Consider the following 16,782-nt stretch of genomic DNA (forward strand, 5'->3'; position numbering starts at 1 on the left):
ATAAAATGCATTCTGTTGAAAGGAACATAATCACTGTGAAGACTTCAGTGCAGAACCTGAATAATAAATTTCAGGTTTTGATGTAACTATTACTGCCTGCGAAGAATCCTTTGATGATAATTGAAACCACTGGGCAACAATCTGCTTTATAGCACTGACAAATAACAGTTTCCTAAGGCTTATCATTTAAGGTTAGTAAAAAGAGGACACATATTTACTCCATATGTTCCTCAAATGCAATTTTTAACGCATGACCTTATACAGGAATGCTGGATACACTTAAACGTAGCTACAGATCGTGGATGTGGTCGGTTATATCTGCAATCCACAGTCTGTTAGAACTTTTGAAAAGAGTGTTAAGACTATGCAGCATTAAGCGACATATTGTTTTCAGATTTTTGAGGATTAAGACATATTACAAATATCGCAATGTTAGAATGCATAGATGTGCACAGGTAAAAGCTTAATCAAAAATTCAAAAGAAACAAAAATGTCAAGAAGTGTTTCTTAGTGCTCAAGAGATGTGCCTATTTAATGGCAGGAAATAATCAGATGCAAAGCCTCGTATACTAATACTTTTCTAATATTTTAGGTTAAGGCATAAATTGTGCGTTTGACATCTCATGCGTTTATACCTTTGATTCTTTTAAGTTTTGATAAAAACTGGTTAGACAGAACAAAAGACAGAAAGGGCACATGGGGGTGATGTAATATACACGTACGGAAAACATGCCTGACAGTGAGTGGAAAAATCTTGGCAGGACAAGAAAGAAAAGGTGGCTTTGATGAGAGATACAAGTTCAAGACTTTACAAAATTGGTCGCACATCTTTAATAGCGAATCCTAGTTTATAGTGAATCTATTTTTATAAAGACCCAGACAGGAGATTGAAAATAAAAACACACTTCATTTTTCTTTAAATGGGCTTGCTTTCTTTTAGCCTGGCTAGGGACAGAAGCTTTTACTTAAGAGAACAAAAGTGAAAAACGAAAAGAAAAAAAACCCAACAAAAACCCCCCTTAATAGCTTTGGGATGTCCTAGAACAACCTATTTTTGCCCTAAGCACAGTCCTCGGTAAATGCAGTAGTAATACTTGTCTATCTACACTTTTGGCTATGCAGCCTCCAGCATGTGGCACCAGGGAGAGCTATGCATAACATAATCAGTTAAGACTGTTTTCGTTTTCCCTTGAGGCACATCCATTATGCATGCTTTATAAGGGATACATGATAATAAGAACCAAGATCCAAGAGTACCAAACATACCCTAGTAAAACAATCGATGGACTAGTTCCTTTTCCAGTTAGTCCAGAGGAGGAGATGTCACTGGGAAAGGTGGCCCAACCGAGCCACACATCCTACCCAACCTTTCTATGGGCTTAGGGGCCTGAGCCCTACCCAAGGACAATGCATTGAAACATGGCAGGGGTCCCAAAGAGACGCCAACCTAAATACTTAAGTCCCCCGTTACACAGAGACTTTCATACACATATATAGATCATATTCAAAAGACAGAGACATATATTATTCAAGGAGAGAGTGAACATTTAGAGAAAAATGGCCCTCAGTTTAAAGGCAACAAATGCATATCAATTGCTTTGAAGAAGCCAAACACACTTGGCCAAGCAGCAAAGATTGCATCTGTGTGTCCAGTAATAGGAATGCTTTCAGTCATGTGATTTGAATCTCTGATGATATTCATGGATGATAAGTGTTCTGGTAAACTATGAACACTTCCAAAATGTCAGTTTATTTAACTTACATTTATACTAGAGAAAGTGATACTCATTACATCTAAAGGATAGAGTTAAAGACAATTCAGCCTATGTATCTAGGACGGTGTCAGTGGTGTGAGGCTGAGATTAATTTAAAGCTCTAGGTCACAGTGCTTGATGGTCACTGTGGTTCGCATAAACTATCGCTAATAGCAGAGAAACAAACAACACATGTATACAGCTTAACTTCCACACGAATCCTTTTCCCATTAAGTTACATGGCTCATTATTGTTCTATATTTTCTGGCTAGGACAAATTACTAAAGTGAATTAAATTCTCTTAATGATCAGTTGGGTTCAAAAGTTTGGAAAAGACAACTACAACAGCAACAACAATAAAAAAAACCTCTTTATTGGTCATAGACTACATGCCTCATTCTGACTGGTATATGCCAGTCTCCTTGCCAGTTTCCTAGTTAAAAAGTACATCAGACACAGGAGTCAGGTGTCTTGAAAAAGCCATCATTATGACTCAAAATCCACCTCAAAGTAAAAGCCCTGTACACTGCAGTATTTGTTTTGTCCAGAAACAACAACAGAGTAGACAGAAAAATAGAAGGGTCACTCCAGGATGAATTCTGGCAGACAAAAACCCTGTCTTCCAGTTTGGTTTGGGGGCTGTCCCACCTGCGGGAACTAGAACACACATGCAGGGCGGCTGCTGCTTGCACATGTGGTAGCACCTTTGTTTCTAATATCATCCAGAAGAAGGAGGTCACAGTATTTCTGAACAGGAAAAAAATGAAAGAATATCTACTATTAGAAATGATGCCTGTGACTTTTTTGGGGGGGAGGAGGGAAGAACACAAAAATAAAAAATGACGTTTCTTCAGAAACAGTAGGTTCTTGAAATGCATATAGAATCTAGACTAACTCAAGCAAAGTTAAATATGTTCAGAGTTAAAGTGGGATTTTCATTAATAAATGTCAAATCTTAAGAAAACATTCATTCTAACAAGTTAGAAAAATTACATTTTAAAAACCTTTATCTTAAAAAATCAAGACATTTCAATAACAGATGCTTTGGCCACTTGTTATTAAACCATAACTATTAAGTGGAAAGTTATTTATAGATATGATACACTCATGGTACTTGTAGCTATTAGCTCTTTTCTTTCAAAGGAACTACTTCAGCCATAATCACTCATAGTCTTCTTGGTTTATGACTCGAGCTTGCAAGATTTTCTATTTTCAAAAATTGCATTCACACACAAGCTGCCCTGTTCCCCCCCAAAAAAGATTCAAGGTAAAGTTTTCCATTGAGGCTATAAATTGTTGGTTACTGGAGTAAGTAGGTTACTGAGAGGGAGTGTGGACATAAGAGATCCCAAACCCAATAAATAGCCTCCAAACTTTATTGAATAAGGAAAGATATAATTTAACCTTTTAATTTTATCCTCTTGCTTTCGGGCATGTTGCTTAAGTACAATGTTCTCATCATGCAAGCGCAAAAACCTGTCTTCCAGTTCCTCACGAGTGACCCGTGACACTGCCTGGCGAGACTTCATGGTCCGAATTGTTGAACTTTCTGCAAAATTTCCAAGGTAATTACCAGTGAGATAACTTATAATAGTCCCTAAAGATGGCAGGAGTTTATATTAATGTAATATTGATGGACTCACCCTAGAATTTTTACTTTGTGAAGACCAATAAAGACTTTTAGAAAATGTTATGACATTGATCCTATCACTGATCTGAGGGAATAAAAATCTCTGCTATTAGTACTTTATAGACAGTATTAAATATCAGAGCAACTATTCATACCAAACTCACTGCCATCTAGTTGATTCTAACTCACAGCAACCCTGGGGGACAGAGTACACTGGTTCTGTGTGTTTCTGAGACTACAAATGTTTACAGAGAAAGAAAGCCTCATCTTTCTCCCTCCGAGGGGCTGCTCGATTCAAAATGCTGACCTTTTGGTTACCAGACCACTGGCATAACCCCCTATGCAACCAGGGCTCCTTGAGCAACCTAAAGTACAAGTCAGAGCATCTGAAAGTATCATTGTTATTTTATAAAGGCAAGAGTATAATAATTTGATGAATGTAATATGATTACGATGTTTTGGAAGCTATTGGTACCATAGAAAATAAACTATCAAATTGATAAGCAAAACAAAAATATCTTAAAAATTTATATATTATTTCACAAATCCTTTGCTATAATCTACCTTATATATTTTGTAAGATCTTTTATACTCTTGACTTGTGTATTTACTTATACTTAAATTTCATATTTCCCCTATCACCGTGAAGTAGGTAAATTACCAAGAGTTCTCTAAAAGAAACAAACAAAATGTGCACAGAGATTAAAGCCCCGGGTGTTGAACCCGAGATCCAAAACCCAACAAATAGTTCTGCACCCTTAAATTTACTTGTATTTGAATCCACAATATTTCTGTAAATAACTAAAGCAAAGTTGATATATACTTTTAACAATTAAAATTATAGTCAGGTTATTCTTTTCTAATTGACCATCTTTCTGATTAAAATGCACATGAAAACTTAATGGAACATATTTTAAAACTATTCCCCTTCTCAATAATAAATGTAGTAGCATGACAGCATGGCTGATGCATGTACACTAACAAAACCAAAAAGTTCTACACGCTAAATTATTCTTTAAAGTAGTCCTTTCCCTTCTCAATTTGAAAAGGGCCTTTTGGCTCTATAGCAACGACTAAGTGATAAAAGGAGAAAGAAAACCTTTAATGTATATTAATTTGATAAAAAACGTCATTATCACTTGAATAAACAAGTCATTTTGAGATACTCTACATGAAAGGCAGAAAATTTTAAATATGGCATTTCCTCCCATATAAAATTTAAACATAAAGAAAGATTTTAATGGTGAATGTGATTTAAACCAGGCAATTCAGTTTTGAGGCTTGATACTCTCTCTCTAGTTCACTGATGTGTGGAATTTAAAAAAAATGACTTATAACAATTCTTTATCAGAACAGAAAAGGATTTTACATTTTCTATGAGCTGTTGATAATTGATGCCTGCAATAAAATACCATATGCTGGTCTCAATTCTCCCTCTTCTTGTTTAGTCCAATCAAGAATTATGTAGTTACTTAAGTGGCTTGGTTTGTATGAATATCAGAAAAACTTTAAATGAAAAGTAAAGAAGTCACTGATCAAAGTTCATAACTGTAATAAATAACAGCTGGCCAAACCTTGTAAACCTCCCATTCCAAAGAGGCTTAGACCTATATCTTTCACAGGCAGGTCTCCTGCAGTTTCATCAGTGGGACCAGACATGGCCTATCTGTGGAGAAGAAAATGCAAATAAAATCTTTCCAAGTTATAACATTAGCTATGCGATGGAATGAACCAAATAAAATGAATGCGGAACTAGAGCTTTAATGGCCATCTTATTGCCCACATGTGCTGCCTGATGAAGATGAAAGCTTCTCTTCTAAAATTAAGACTATATTCAATCACGAGGATAATGTTCCTTTCAACACTCTAGTTCCTACGGTTTGCTAAGGAAATGAAATAAGATTATCATTCTTCCTTCTCCTTTATCTTCTTATTCCTTTATCTGAAACAAAAATCCACATCATAAAACCAAACCCACTGCCAATGAGTCAGTTCTTACTCAAGGCAGCCCTATTTCAGGTTTCCGAGAGTATCATCTCCATGGTGGCAGATCGCCTCATCTTTCGCTCATGATTCGGCTAGTGGCTTTGAACCCCCAAACTAGCAGTTAGCTATGTCTAACTGCAGCACCACCAGGGCTCCTTGAAACAAAAACAACGCCTCCCGATTTAAGGAATACTTTTTCTCCATTCCTGCCTCCTCTCCTTTCAAGCAGGTAACTAGAAAAAACTTGTCCAAAAAAGGTTGAACGTGGTAGCACTAATCAGCTGAGTCTTCCAGTTTCTTAACTCCAAAATTCGGGAAAATAATCCAATTTGGTACCTCACAGTTACTCTAAGGGTAAGTGAGATGGCAAGCTAAAAGCACACTTCCTGGAATGTCAACATTACTTGAAAAAACGGGATTACATAGAAGGGGCACAAACATGCATATGCAAATCTATGTTAATGATAGGGTAAAGGTGGAAACACCCTTGTTGCCCATCCATAGATGAATGGATAAGCAAAATGTAGCATATACATACTACAGAACACTGCTCTGTAAAGAAAAATGAGTTCCTGAAACATCTTACAAGATTTATGAACCTGGCAGATATTATGTTGAGTGACTAAAGTCCATCACAAAAAGACAAATATTGTATGTTTTCCTTTTGCAATGACATAAATAAGTAAATATACAGAAACTATTCAGTAGTGGTTGCCAGGGGTGGGTACGGGGGCTGGAGAAGTCTAAGTACTTCCTAGGCAGTAGGTACTTCATGTTTATAGATGGAAAAGTGGCACTGAATATGGGCGAAGTTTGCATAGGATGTATGATACAAACTGTACAGAGGGAAAAAGGATGAATGGATAAATCAAATGCTAGGTTGTCCAGAAGCTGATATTAATTAGACATAACAAATCACTAAACATAGGATTAGTTCTTCTAGCTTGGGAGTTTAGCTTGGGAGGTGTCAGCCTAAGCCATTCAACTGGCATACTATTGTAGTGTTTAAAGTTTATGTTGAGCTGTGTATGGTGAGCTGTGTCTGGGGTCTTAAACACTTAGGAGTGGTCATCTAAGATACAATTGTTCTTTTTTCCCTTTTTTGGTCTGGAACAAAAGAAAGAGAAGGAAACCCAAGAATCAGAAAAGGAAGTGGATCATTTCCATGAATTACTAGAGCTCTGCTACTTTGAAAGCCGAAGAACTAAATGGTGGCCGGCCACCTCTATTGGACCTTCTGATTAGGAGCACAACAGAAGTGTCCTGATAAAAAAGGAGAAAAGAATGTCAAATTCGTTAAGAATCCAGGCTTATTGGACATAGTGAGCTAGAGGAGTCCCCGAGATATGGCCTGCAGTTGCCCTTCAAACCAGGAATTGAAACTACCCCTTGAAGTCATCTTTAAGCAAGCGGCCATTTAACCCAGTGTCAAGATTGTTACCCTTTACATGTTTGAGGGTGTTTTTTCACAAAAATGTCTGTAGGAGGGCTTCACAAAGTGAGTAGGAATAAGAAATAGAATGCTTCCATGAAGTTTTTAAAGACCTATTAGATAAGGCCACAGGGTTCACAGCTATCTTAAAGCATAGAGGAAAAGGTTTGGGAAGGGATGGTGGTTAAGCAAACGGAAGTGGAACAGCTAGAAGAGAAATAATGAAACTATTGATACACTGTGAAGAATGCAACCAATATGTGGATGGAAATCTGGTTCAGCTGTGTATATTTTATCCCAAGAAAACCTTAATTGTTAAAAAAAATTACGTGTATATTACTTTTCTGTTTGATGCACAATTGAGTGGGCGGTTTTAAATTTAGTAGTTTAAAAATTCACCAACTGGATTTTTTTGTTGAGTCTTGTTCTTGTTGCCATGAGGTCTAGGTCCCAGGGCTTCTAATCTCCATGCAGAAGCTGCCTCGCTAAATTTCTTTAGTCACTACTCATCAGCACTCACGGACTTGACAGCACTTAATAAGTTTACAGAAATTCAAGTCAGTAATCCCCAATGAAGATACCGAAAGCATAGCATAGCTCAGTCTCCAGAATGTTTGTCTAAAATGTAAAATCCAGGAGACTAGAAAATTGATTTGTACTATTCACCTCTGTTTTGTAGAGGCTGGCATAGAGCTTGCATGGCACAAGGGTAAATGAATGGCGTCCATGGGACTTTAGGATCTGTACAACTAGATTTATATATGGCTTATATTTATCTACGAATACGCGTGCTATGGATTGAGTTTCCCCAAAAGATATGCTGAAATCCTAACTACTGGTAACTGTGAACACAACCTTGTTGTAAATAGGGTGTTTGAAGATGATGTCAGTTATATTAATTTGAGGTTATACTGGAGCAAGTCCTAATCCTATATGCCTGGCATCCCAATAAAAAGACACATGTGATGTAGCAGTTGGCAGCCAAGTGATCTCTAGAGCTAACAGAAGCCAGCGTGAGACATGGAACAATTTTTTTTCAGTGCTCTCAGTACTAGTCAGCCATGGCTGATGCCCCAATTTGGACCTCTAGCCTCTAGAACTGTGAGACAATAAATTAAAAGCTACCCGATGCGTGGTCTTGTTATAGTGGCCCGAAGAAACGAATACACTGTGTATATACAATACCTTTTAGGGATTGGCTTATAACTTATTACTTTATTTATTCATTGTTCAAAAAAAGTTTTATCGGCATATACTTCACCTATCATATACTTCAATCATCTAATTATATTAGGAAAGTTTGTGCAATCATTACAATTTCAAAACATTTTCTTTCATACTCATTGTTAGCATTGCCAATTCCCTTTAAAGGGTTATAACTTATAACTAACAAAAGGAGGAGAACCACTTTATTTTTATGTGACAGACACAGCTAACAGAGGCTATGTCTGGGAGATTATCTACCTTCTTTGCAAACATGTTGTCTTAAGTTACCTACAGCTGCTGTAACACAAGTAGAGGGACGCAGAGAGAAAAAATTGACTGGAGGCTTCACGTCCCACTCAGAGTTTTGTAACTGTCAGTTCCTTCCTTGCTGGTAGCTCGGTGCTCCTTGGTCTTCAGTGGCTTATTGATTAGATGATCTTCATATGGTGTATGTAAACACCATAGATGTATTTCCATGTTTATTGTTTTCTTTATAATTTTGATGTGATAAGTTTAGGGTCTCCCCTACATTGGAATGTTCCCATCAACATAACAAACCTCAAAATTGAATCACACCATAGGCAGAAAGGTTAGGATTTCAACAAATACTTTTGGGGACACAATTTAATTAACAACACACTACTATAGAAAAGATCATGTTTTTGAAATTGAATTGTAGGACTCAGGTTATCAAGGAATTTGAGCAGACTCCATCTGTAAAAGTGATTACTTTTTCATGAGAGAATTAAGGCAACTTTTATATCCGAAGGAGACAGGGCTTTCGATTCCCATAAAGAGTTAACTGCCAAAAAAAAAAAAAAACCCAAACCAACCAAGAGTTAACAGCCTTGGAAACTCACAGGAGCAGTTCTACCCTGTCCCACAGGATTGCTATGAGTTGGCACTGACTCTATGGCAGTGAGTCTGGCTTTAAAAAACAAACAAACAAACAAACAAATATATATAAAATATCACTGACAACCATGGCATTTATTAAATGCTTATTGTTTCTTGCACTGTGCTAAAGGTTCGGCTTATATAAATTAGATTCCACAATATCTCTGTGAGGTTGGTATTCGCTTGACATATTACAAATGAAGAAAATGCCACAGATTAGATAATTTACCTGACCTCACACATCAGCAAGGTCTGGTGCTCGTGTTTTTGGTTATAACTGGTGGCACACAGGATAAAGTACTTAGCTACTAACCAAAAGGCTGGCAGTTTGAATCCACCAGCCACTCCAAAGGCCGATGATGTGACTGCTTTTGTAAGTACTGAGAGACTTGAAAATCCTACAGGGCCAGTTCTGCCCTGTCCTTATAAGGTCACCGAGTTGGAATCAACTGGCACCATTGGGATACAATAAACAGCATAACTCCCTGTTATTGAGTCAATTCTGCCTCACAGGACAGGGTAGAACCACCCCTGTGGATTTCAGAGGCTGTAACTCCTTTTGGGCATGGAAAGCCTGATTTTTCTCCTAAGGAGTGGTCGGGGGTTTCAAACTACTAACCTTGCAGTTAGCAGTGAAACATGTAACCACTTCACCACCAGGGTCCCTTGGGTTACCAATTGGGTAGAAAATTGGGTGTTGAGTTATTGATAGCTAGTGAGTCCTTAGATGGCACAAGCAGTTAAGCACTCTACTACTAGCCAGAAGGTTGGTGGTTCAAACCTACTCAGAGCCATCTCAGAAAGGGCACAGCCTTGAAAACCCTATGGAGCTGTTCTACTCAGCATGGGGGCACCGTAAGGCAGCACTGACTCCATGGCAACGAATAACTGCAGTGGATGGAGGCCTGGGAAGCTGCTAAACACCTCATAGTGACAGGCCCCGTGACAAAGGATCCAAACTAAATTGCTAACAACGATTATACTGCGAACCCTCAATCTGCAGTAAGGATTCAAGAGATGATCAACACTAATCCCTCTGTGTGTCACTGAGGAAATGAGGTCCACTGAAGGAAAGGCCTTCTCTCAAATACTTATCGAGCACTTATTAAGTGTCAAGCCAGTTGGCTATCTACATATTCTACGCCCCAATTAAGTCTCAAATTCATTTAGTTCTCTATCTAACTGTAATTCCCTATTCGTTATTGTCATCTGCCTGGGTTATTACAAAAACTTCCTAATCAAATTCCATTTCCATTCTTGCCCTATGCAGCCAATGCTTCTTACAATAGGTAGTGACCTTTTAACATTGTAAATTATAATATGACTGAAGGATATGATGTCCTAATGAAATGATTTGAGGGGAAAATGTAAATTATGAAACCAAAAATCACTGTATTTACAATAAAATCAAAGGTCCATAGAAGATTGCAGGTCAAAGAATTTAAGTGAATGCAATATTAGATGATCAGAGAGGATGGAGCCTCCCAAGTACCTTAAGGGTCTTTGGGTCTGAAGAGCCTGACCTCTGACAATGCCTTATGGGTAACCCTCTTGCTTCCTATGTGTCAGTTATGCTTGTCTCCGTAACTTACCTCAAACCCACCTCCCTCCTGCCTTGCCCCAGGCCTTTGCATTGGCTGGTTCCTGATTCATTAGGGCTCCAAGATTCACTTTCCGTGAGAACCCTTCTGCTCCCATTCTACCTTAGGGTACTCTGCCTCACAATTATCACTTCATTTCTTTATAGTCACCTCTACCCGACAAATACATGATCCTGTTGGGGAACCCGGGAGCGGCTGCTAATCGAAAGGGTGGTGGTCTGAATCTACCAGCAGTTCTGCAGAAGACAGATGTGGATAGAGGTAGGCTTTCGTAAGATCTGTATCCTTGGAAACCCTATCCCGTCTGGTTGGGCTGCAGTGGGTTTGAGTTTTTTATTTTACTAACTCACTATCACCTCTACTTGAGATACGTATCAGTCTCGTTCACAGGCGGCCCACTTCAGTGTCTGGCACATGGATATTTATTGAATGAATAATGAACAGCAGGTGCTAGGACTAAAAGGGTAAACTCCCCACCTGTATGAAGACATGGCGGGAATCACGCGATGAATAATGATACATTTTTAAAAAACAAAAACCAAATAGGCCACAGCGGGGGTTTGGCGTCTACCAACCAACTCTCGAACCAGGACAAATGAGGGAATTATGTCTCCTGCGATCTTTTACTGGAAAAGATTTGAGATACAGATGGGCCGCGATTAGTTGCGTCCACGCGCATCCGCGAGGATTTGGGGCTGAGCTACACAATTTCAAACTAGTCCTAGGCGTGGGGATACAGGGCGGGCTGCTGCAGGCCTGGGGGTGCGGAGGGGTCGCGCTGGGGGGCTTTTCCCCCCGCGAGCAGAACTGCAGCGCCTTCTTCAGATCGCTGCGCAGCCCCTAGGCCCACGCCGCGGAGGAAGGGTCGAGCCACCCCCCTGCTCTCGCCCCCTCCGCCCCTCGGAGTACTCACCCCCACTCTCGCCGACTGTTAGCTATGGTTGCTATAGCGCCGACGGCGGGTCGGGAGGTCGGGAGAGGGGAGCACGGGAAAACGTGACGCGGCCTCGTTGTCACCTGGGTAATGTAGTTCTTCGCCGGCTCTCTGGGTCGCGGACTACTCTCGCCCAGCTGTCCACCCAGGTAATTTGTCCTGCTCCCAACCCAGAGGCGCTCTTGGGCGCCGCCGCAGTGCATGCCGGGAGTGTTAGTTTCTGAAGCTCCGAGCGAGAATGGCTTCGGGCGGGGACGGGACCCTGTGAGAACTACAAGCAGGAGGCGGGGTCCAGGGCCGGGCTCCACACGGCTCGCGGTGGCGAAGGCAGCGGTGGAAGCAGCATGAAGCGATCTCCGACCGTCGAGGAACAGGAGCGAGAAGCTAAGGTAAGTAGGGCATTCGGAGATCTGGAGTCTTTCGTGCGCTTGGGGCTCGGAGCAGAGAATCGAAAGGGCAGGGTTGATGGCGAGTGGACGCGTCCCCTTTAAACCGAGTGATGACAGGGCCTTGCCAGCGAGGGAGCAGGAGACATTGACCAGGAGGTGGGAGTGGTGGTGGTGAAGGTGGAGGTTCTGAATTCGTGTTGCTCTGGATGCGGGCCAAGTCCTGTTGGTCGAGGTCAACAAGGAGAACGAAGACACTTTTGGGGGGTCCTGCTTCTGCCCATGATTTCTTGGTTAAAATTATGACCACCTTTGTGCCTCAGTTTCCCAGACCCGCAGATGACTTCATACCAGATACCAGCTGGAGTTTCTCACCAACAGTGGGTGGTCTCTGATGACTGAGATCTTGAGGTCAGATGAGTATTTGGAAAGTTGTTTCAGTGGCTAGTGGTAGATTCTGTCTTCAGCGGAGTGGATATGAGTGTTTGCATTGCTATTTCCATTTCCGCCCCCCGGCCCCCCCCCCCCCACAGTTTTTTAGCCTTTGGTAGTTGCCATTTTGTGGAATGACAATAGTAACGCAAGTCCTATTGATTTGAATAAATATTTTTGAAACCTGTGCACTCTTCCATCGCCACCATGTTGGATCCAGCCATACTTTATTTAATGGATTGTTTTAATAGCTTCTTTATTTATGATTTGCTCTGTATCCTAATGCCCCTTCACTTCCCCTACCCACAACACACTATCAATCTCTTCTCTTGTTTATAGAGTGTGCTCTTTTAAAAATGCAAACCTACATATCCCTCTTTCCTACCTCTGTACACTACCAGCTACCAACCACTTGTCTGAGAACCTTCGGTGGCTTTCATTTGTTTTTAGGATAAAGTTTCATAGGGCCTTCAAGGGTCTACATGGTTTAGGCAGTATCTGCTTCTTCAGCTTCTACTTCAGACATGAGACTTTCCCTGCTTTCGGCCCATCTGCTACTTCAACATTCTTAATAATTCTTATTGTGTTTCATCTGGTCACAGGACCTTTGCACATGCTACTTGGTGCCAAATCTATGCCAGGCAAAGGTTGGCAGTGAGGACCAGTGGTAAATAAAATAGAAACACTCCTTCCTCTCATGATTTTGAGAACCTTACGTGCATATAAGTCTAAGGTCCAAACCCCAATAACTTGGAAATATACAGTGAAATCTGATATATAATAAATGGTCTTTGTTACAACAGGGTTTAAACAAGAACATGAAGTTTCCATGCTTGAGTTTGCATCTGATGTGGGCTAAAGAGGGAGACAAAGTAGACTCTTATGAATTTTTCTACAAAAATGCAAAGGAAGAAAAAGACAGTCACCCATTGGCAGTGTGTATGATGCCTCACCTTTCAGATTCACTTTTAAAGTTATTCCCTTATTCTATAACAATTTATTGAGAAGTTACTAACTAGACAATGGGATTATAACTTTGGCTAAAATATAACCCTCTCACTGAAGGAGCACTCATTCCATTGAAACCATAACTTTTGCCTATGTGCTAGTGTGTTCTGCAGAATTTTCTAGAGAAACAAAACCAGGACACATAGGAATATATATATAGGTCTATATAGCATGAATGAATATAACAGCTAATTAGACCACACAACAGTATAGAAGACTCAGTTCAACTCACTTCCATTGAAGAGTTAATGTACTGGAAGTCCTTTAACTCACAGGGCCGCTGGGTCCAAGGTCAAGGAAGCAGACAGCTGAGTCTTCCCTTGGGCAATGTAGGCAGAGTTCGCACAAAGGCAGCAAACAGCAGGGCGGGTCACCAACAGTTAACAGCTCAGAAGCTTAGCGAAGTAGTCCTGGATGGGATATCGCACTCAAGCAATGCAAGATCCACCTGCCTCAAGCTCAAGAGATGTACACAACAGCAGCATGGTGAAGCAGGTGTTGAAGGAACCTCAAGCTCTAGCGACATGATCCATGGGTTGGCTTGTCCCACAGGTGGTGTAGCCCACAAGTTGAGGCAGAGAACTAGTTAAAGCAGCCACATGCTGGCCTGATCACCAGAGAGCAAGAGAGAGGGGTGGGCCTTGCCAAGCCATTTATCTCTTTGTCCTCCAATCAGACTGCCACCTGATTTATCCCATATGTTTCTATTGGCCAGGTTGGCACAATAAACCTGCCTATCACAGGCAGTTATTAATATATTTCTAGATGTGGTAAATGAGGATTGTAGAAATTGTGACTGCTTGGTTGCTAAGTGGAACTAAGACTCAGAATCAGGTTTTTTTGACTTTCAAAGCTTTTTATGGTTTCTGTTTCTGAATTATGTTCAATTAGTAGAGCAAGTTATCTTCTTGTTTGCTTTTAAAATATTTCTTTGCTCTTTTAAAAAAGATTAAAAAAAAAACATTTTATTGGGAGTTAATATAGTTATCATTCCATATATCAGTCTCACCAAGCAGTATTATACAATTGCTACTACAATCCATTTCAAAATATATTTATTAATAATGAATTTTATGGTTAAAAGATAGCCAGGTACTGAATCTTAAATTGAAAGTATTTAATAATATTTTGGAAGTGTTTTTCGTTTTAAATCAACTTTATTGAGATATAATTTGCATTTATTATATGCATTTGATGTTTTTTGATAAGATGTGTACACTTATAATAGGTCTGTGGGTTGTGTACATATAACTATCTAAATATGTATTTTGATTACTAACCAAAAGCTTGGCAGTTTGCACCCACCCAGGGATGTTATGAAGAAAGGCCTGGCGATCTGCTTCTACACCATTCACAACCAAGGAACCCCTCTTGAATAGTTCTATTTGATAACATGTGGGTCATCACATGGAACCGAGCCAACAGCAAAGGCTTTCTTTTTGTTTTTATGCACCTACTAAATCTCAGCCACAGTTGAGATACAGAACATTTCTATCCCTTCTAAAAGTATCCTTTTACTCATTTGTAGTTGATACATTAAGCTCCACCCACCACTTATATGTTTGTTTTCTGTAACTAAACATGAGCCTTTGTTTCTTGGTTTCTTTAATTTAACAATGTCTTTGTAGTTGTATCTCTCTCTCTCTCTCTCTCTCTCTCTCTCTCTCTCTCTCTCTATATATATATATATATATATATATATATCAGTACATTGTTCTTTTTCACTGCTGAATATTATAATATTTCAATGATTGGGTATATCACTTTAAAAAAATTACATTCACTATTTGGTGAACATGATGTTCGTTTCCAGGGACTGGTCTTTCCTGACAACCTGTCCAAAGTACATGAATGAAGTACTTGCCATCCTTGCCTCCAAAGAGCATTCTTTTCCTTTAGCAGTCCGTGGTTCTTTCAGTATTCTTCTCCAGCACCACAATTCAAGTGCAGCGATTCTTCTACAGACTTCCTAATGTAGTGTCCAACTTTCCCATACATACGAGGCTATTGAATATACCATGGCTCGGTGCACCACCTTAGTCCTTAAAGTAACATCCTTGCTCTTCAATACTCCAAAGAAATCTTGTGTAGCAGATTTACTAAATGCAATTCATCTTTTGCTCTATTGACTGCTGCTTCCACGTGCGTTGATTGTGGATCCAACCAAGACCACATTCTTGACAGCTTCAACCTTTCCTCTATTTATCATTTGAGGAAAAACCACAGTGTTTTCCACAATGGTTGTACCATTTTACATCCCCCCAGCAATGGCTGAAGTTTCCGAATTCCCCACATCCATTCTGTGAAGTATGGCATCCGAGCTGCCACCCACAGGGGCATTAGCAAGCTCCAAAGCCCTGCACTTCGTGTACATACACACCACCAGGAGCAACAGCTGCAGCAGCAGAGTGAAGCTACAGTTCTCCAAAGGAAATGAAGCGTGTCTGGTTTTTGAGTTGAGATGGACACCTTAAGCATCGATTCTGGGGATGAAGTAGGTCCCTCCCTAGAAGTGAGAAGGGATGCTTGGAGGGGAACGCTTCTAGTTTTTAAATGGCACTTTCAAAAGGGTAGGGGTTGCCGGTCTGCAGATGGTTAAGCAGCTTTGTAATCAGTTGTTCTATTCGTTCTTGGGCCTCAACTTTTCTTTCAACTTTATCTGGCCTGTGGCCAACTTGTCTCAAATTTTCTTCCAGTATAGTCCTGTGTCAGAATTTTCACTAGGGCCTGGCTTCAAGGTTAAGGTGTTTACCAAGTCATTTCTTACAGAGTCCTTTGTTCATCACTTGTTTCACAGGATCCTTTGTTCATTCTCTCAGCTGGCAGGGTTGGAGCCCCTGTTTTGTCCCTGTCCCTTGCCAACATTTGCTATTTCTTTTTATTTAAAGTAAAAAAAACCTTAACCTTTCTAACTGGCATTAAGTATTATCTCGTGATTTTCTTTTGCATGTTTTTGATGCCTAGTGAGGAGGCTTGGGGATGTAGTGGGTTATGCATTGGCTGCTAACTACAAGGCCCGTAGTTCACAACCATCAGCTGCTCCACGGGAGAAGATGAGGCTTTCTACAACCACAAAAATTTGTAGTTTTGGAAACTTATGGGGGAAGTTCTACTCTGTCTTACAAGGTTGCTATGAGTCAGAATTGACTGTGAACTTTTGAGTTTTGAGATGCCTAGTGATGCATCTTTTCATGTGTTTGGTGGCCATTTAAGTGTCTTCTCTGACAAAGTGTTTATTCGTATCTTTTGCCCATTTTTTGATTGTTTTATTTGTCTTTTTATCATTAAGTTGTTGAATGTTTATATATATTTAATGAGAATAAAATACGTATATTCTCATTAAATGTACAGTTCTCAAGGAGGAAAGTCAAGGGAAATAGAGGAAAGAGCTAGGAGGCAAAGGGCATTTATAGAGGTCTAGGTAAAGACATGTACATATGCAAATATATTAATATATGAGGATGGGGAAATAGATCTATGTGCCTATATTTATAGTTTTAGTATTAAGGTAGCAGA

At 39.9% G+C, this 16,782-nt stretch overlaps 2 protein-coding genes across 6 annotated transcripts in view; one reads left to right on the plus strand and one right to left on the minus strand.

The window, feature by feature from the left end:
- The window catches only part of RPGRIP1L (RPGRIP1 like), a 123,485-nt gene extending 118,442 nt beyond the window's left edge, over positions 1-5,043 (minus strand). For all 3 annotated transcript variants that reach the window (XR_006680409.1, XM_004704667.2, XM_045293799.1), the window contains exons 1-2: positions 4,959-5,043; positions 3,159-3,303 (exon numbers count right to left, since the gene is read on the minus strand). Coding sequence is in view for 2 of the 3 variants with exons in the window: in XM_004704667.2 (XP_004704724.1) it covers positions 3,159-3,303; positions 4,959-5,043 (230 nt within the window). In the remaining variant the exon portion in view is untranslated. The remainder of the gene's footprint in view (positions 1-3,158; positions 3,304-4,958) is intronic.
- Positions 5,044-11,764: 6,721 nt separating this feature from the next.
- The window catches only part of FTO (FTO alpha-ketoglutarate dependent dioxygenase), a 462,074-nt gene continuing 457,056 nt past the window's right edge, over positions 11,765-16,782 (plus strand). For all 3 annotated transcript variants that reach the window (XM_045293609.1, XM_045293612.1, XM_045293611.1), the window contains exon 1: positions 11,765-11,829. In XM_045293609.1, coding sequence (XP_045149544.1) covers positions 11,785-11,829 — 45 coding nt within the window. In that variant the 5' untranslated portion in view covers positions 11,765-11,784. The remainder of the gene's footprint in view (positions 11,830-16,782) is intronic.

Source organism: Echinops telfairi, unplaced genomic scaffold (assembly GCF_000313985.2).
Source record: "Echinops telfairi isolate 266 unplaced genomic scaffold, ASM31398v2 ScPeMD7_2291;HRSCAF=2852, whole genome shotgun sequence".
In the NCBI taxonomy this organism is placed as follows: domain Eukaryota; kingdom Metazoa; phylum Chordata; class Mammalia; order Afrosoricida; family Tenrecidae; genus Echinops; species Echinops telfairi.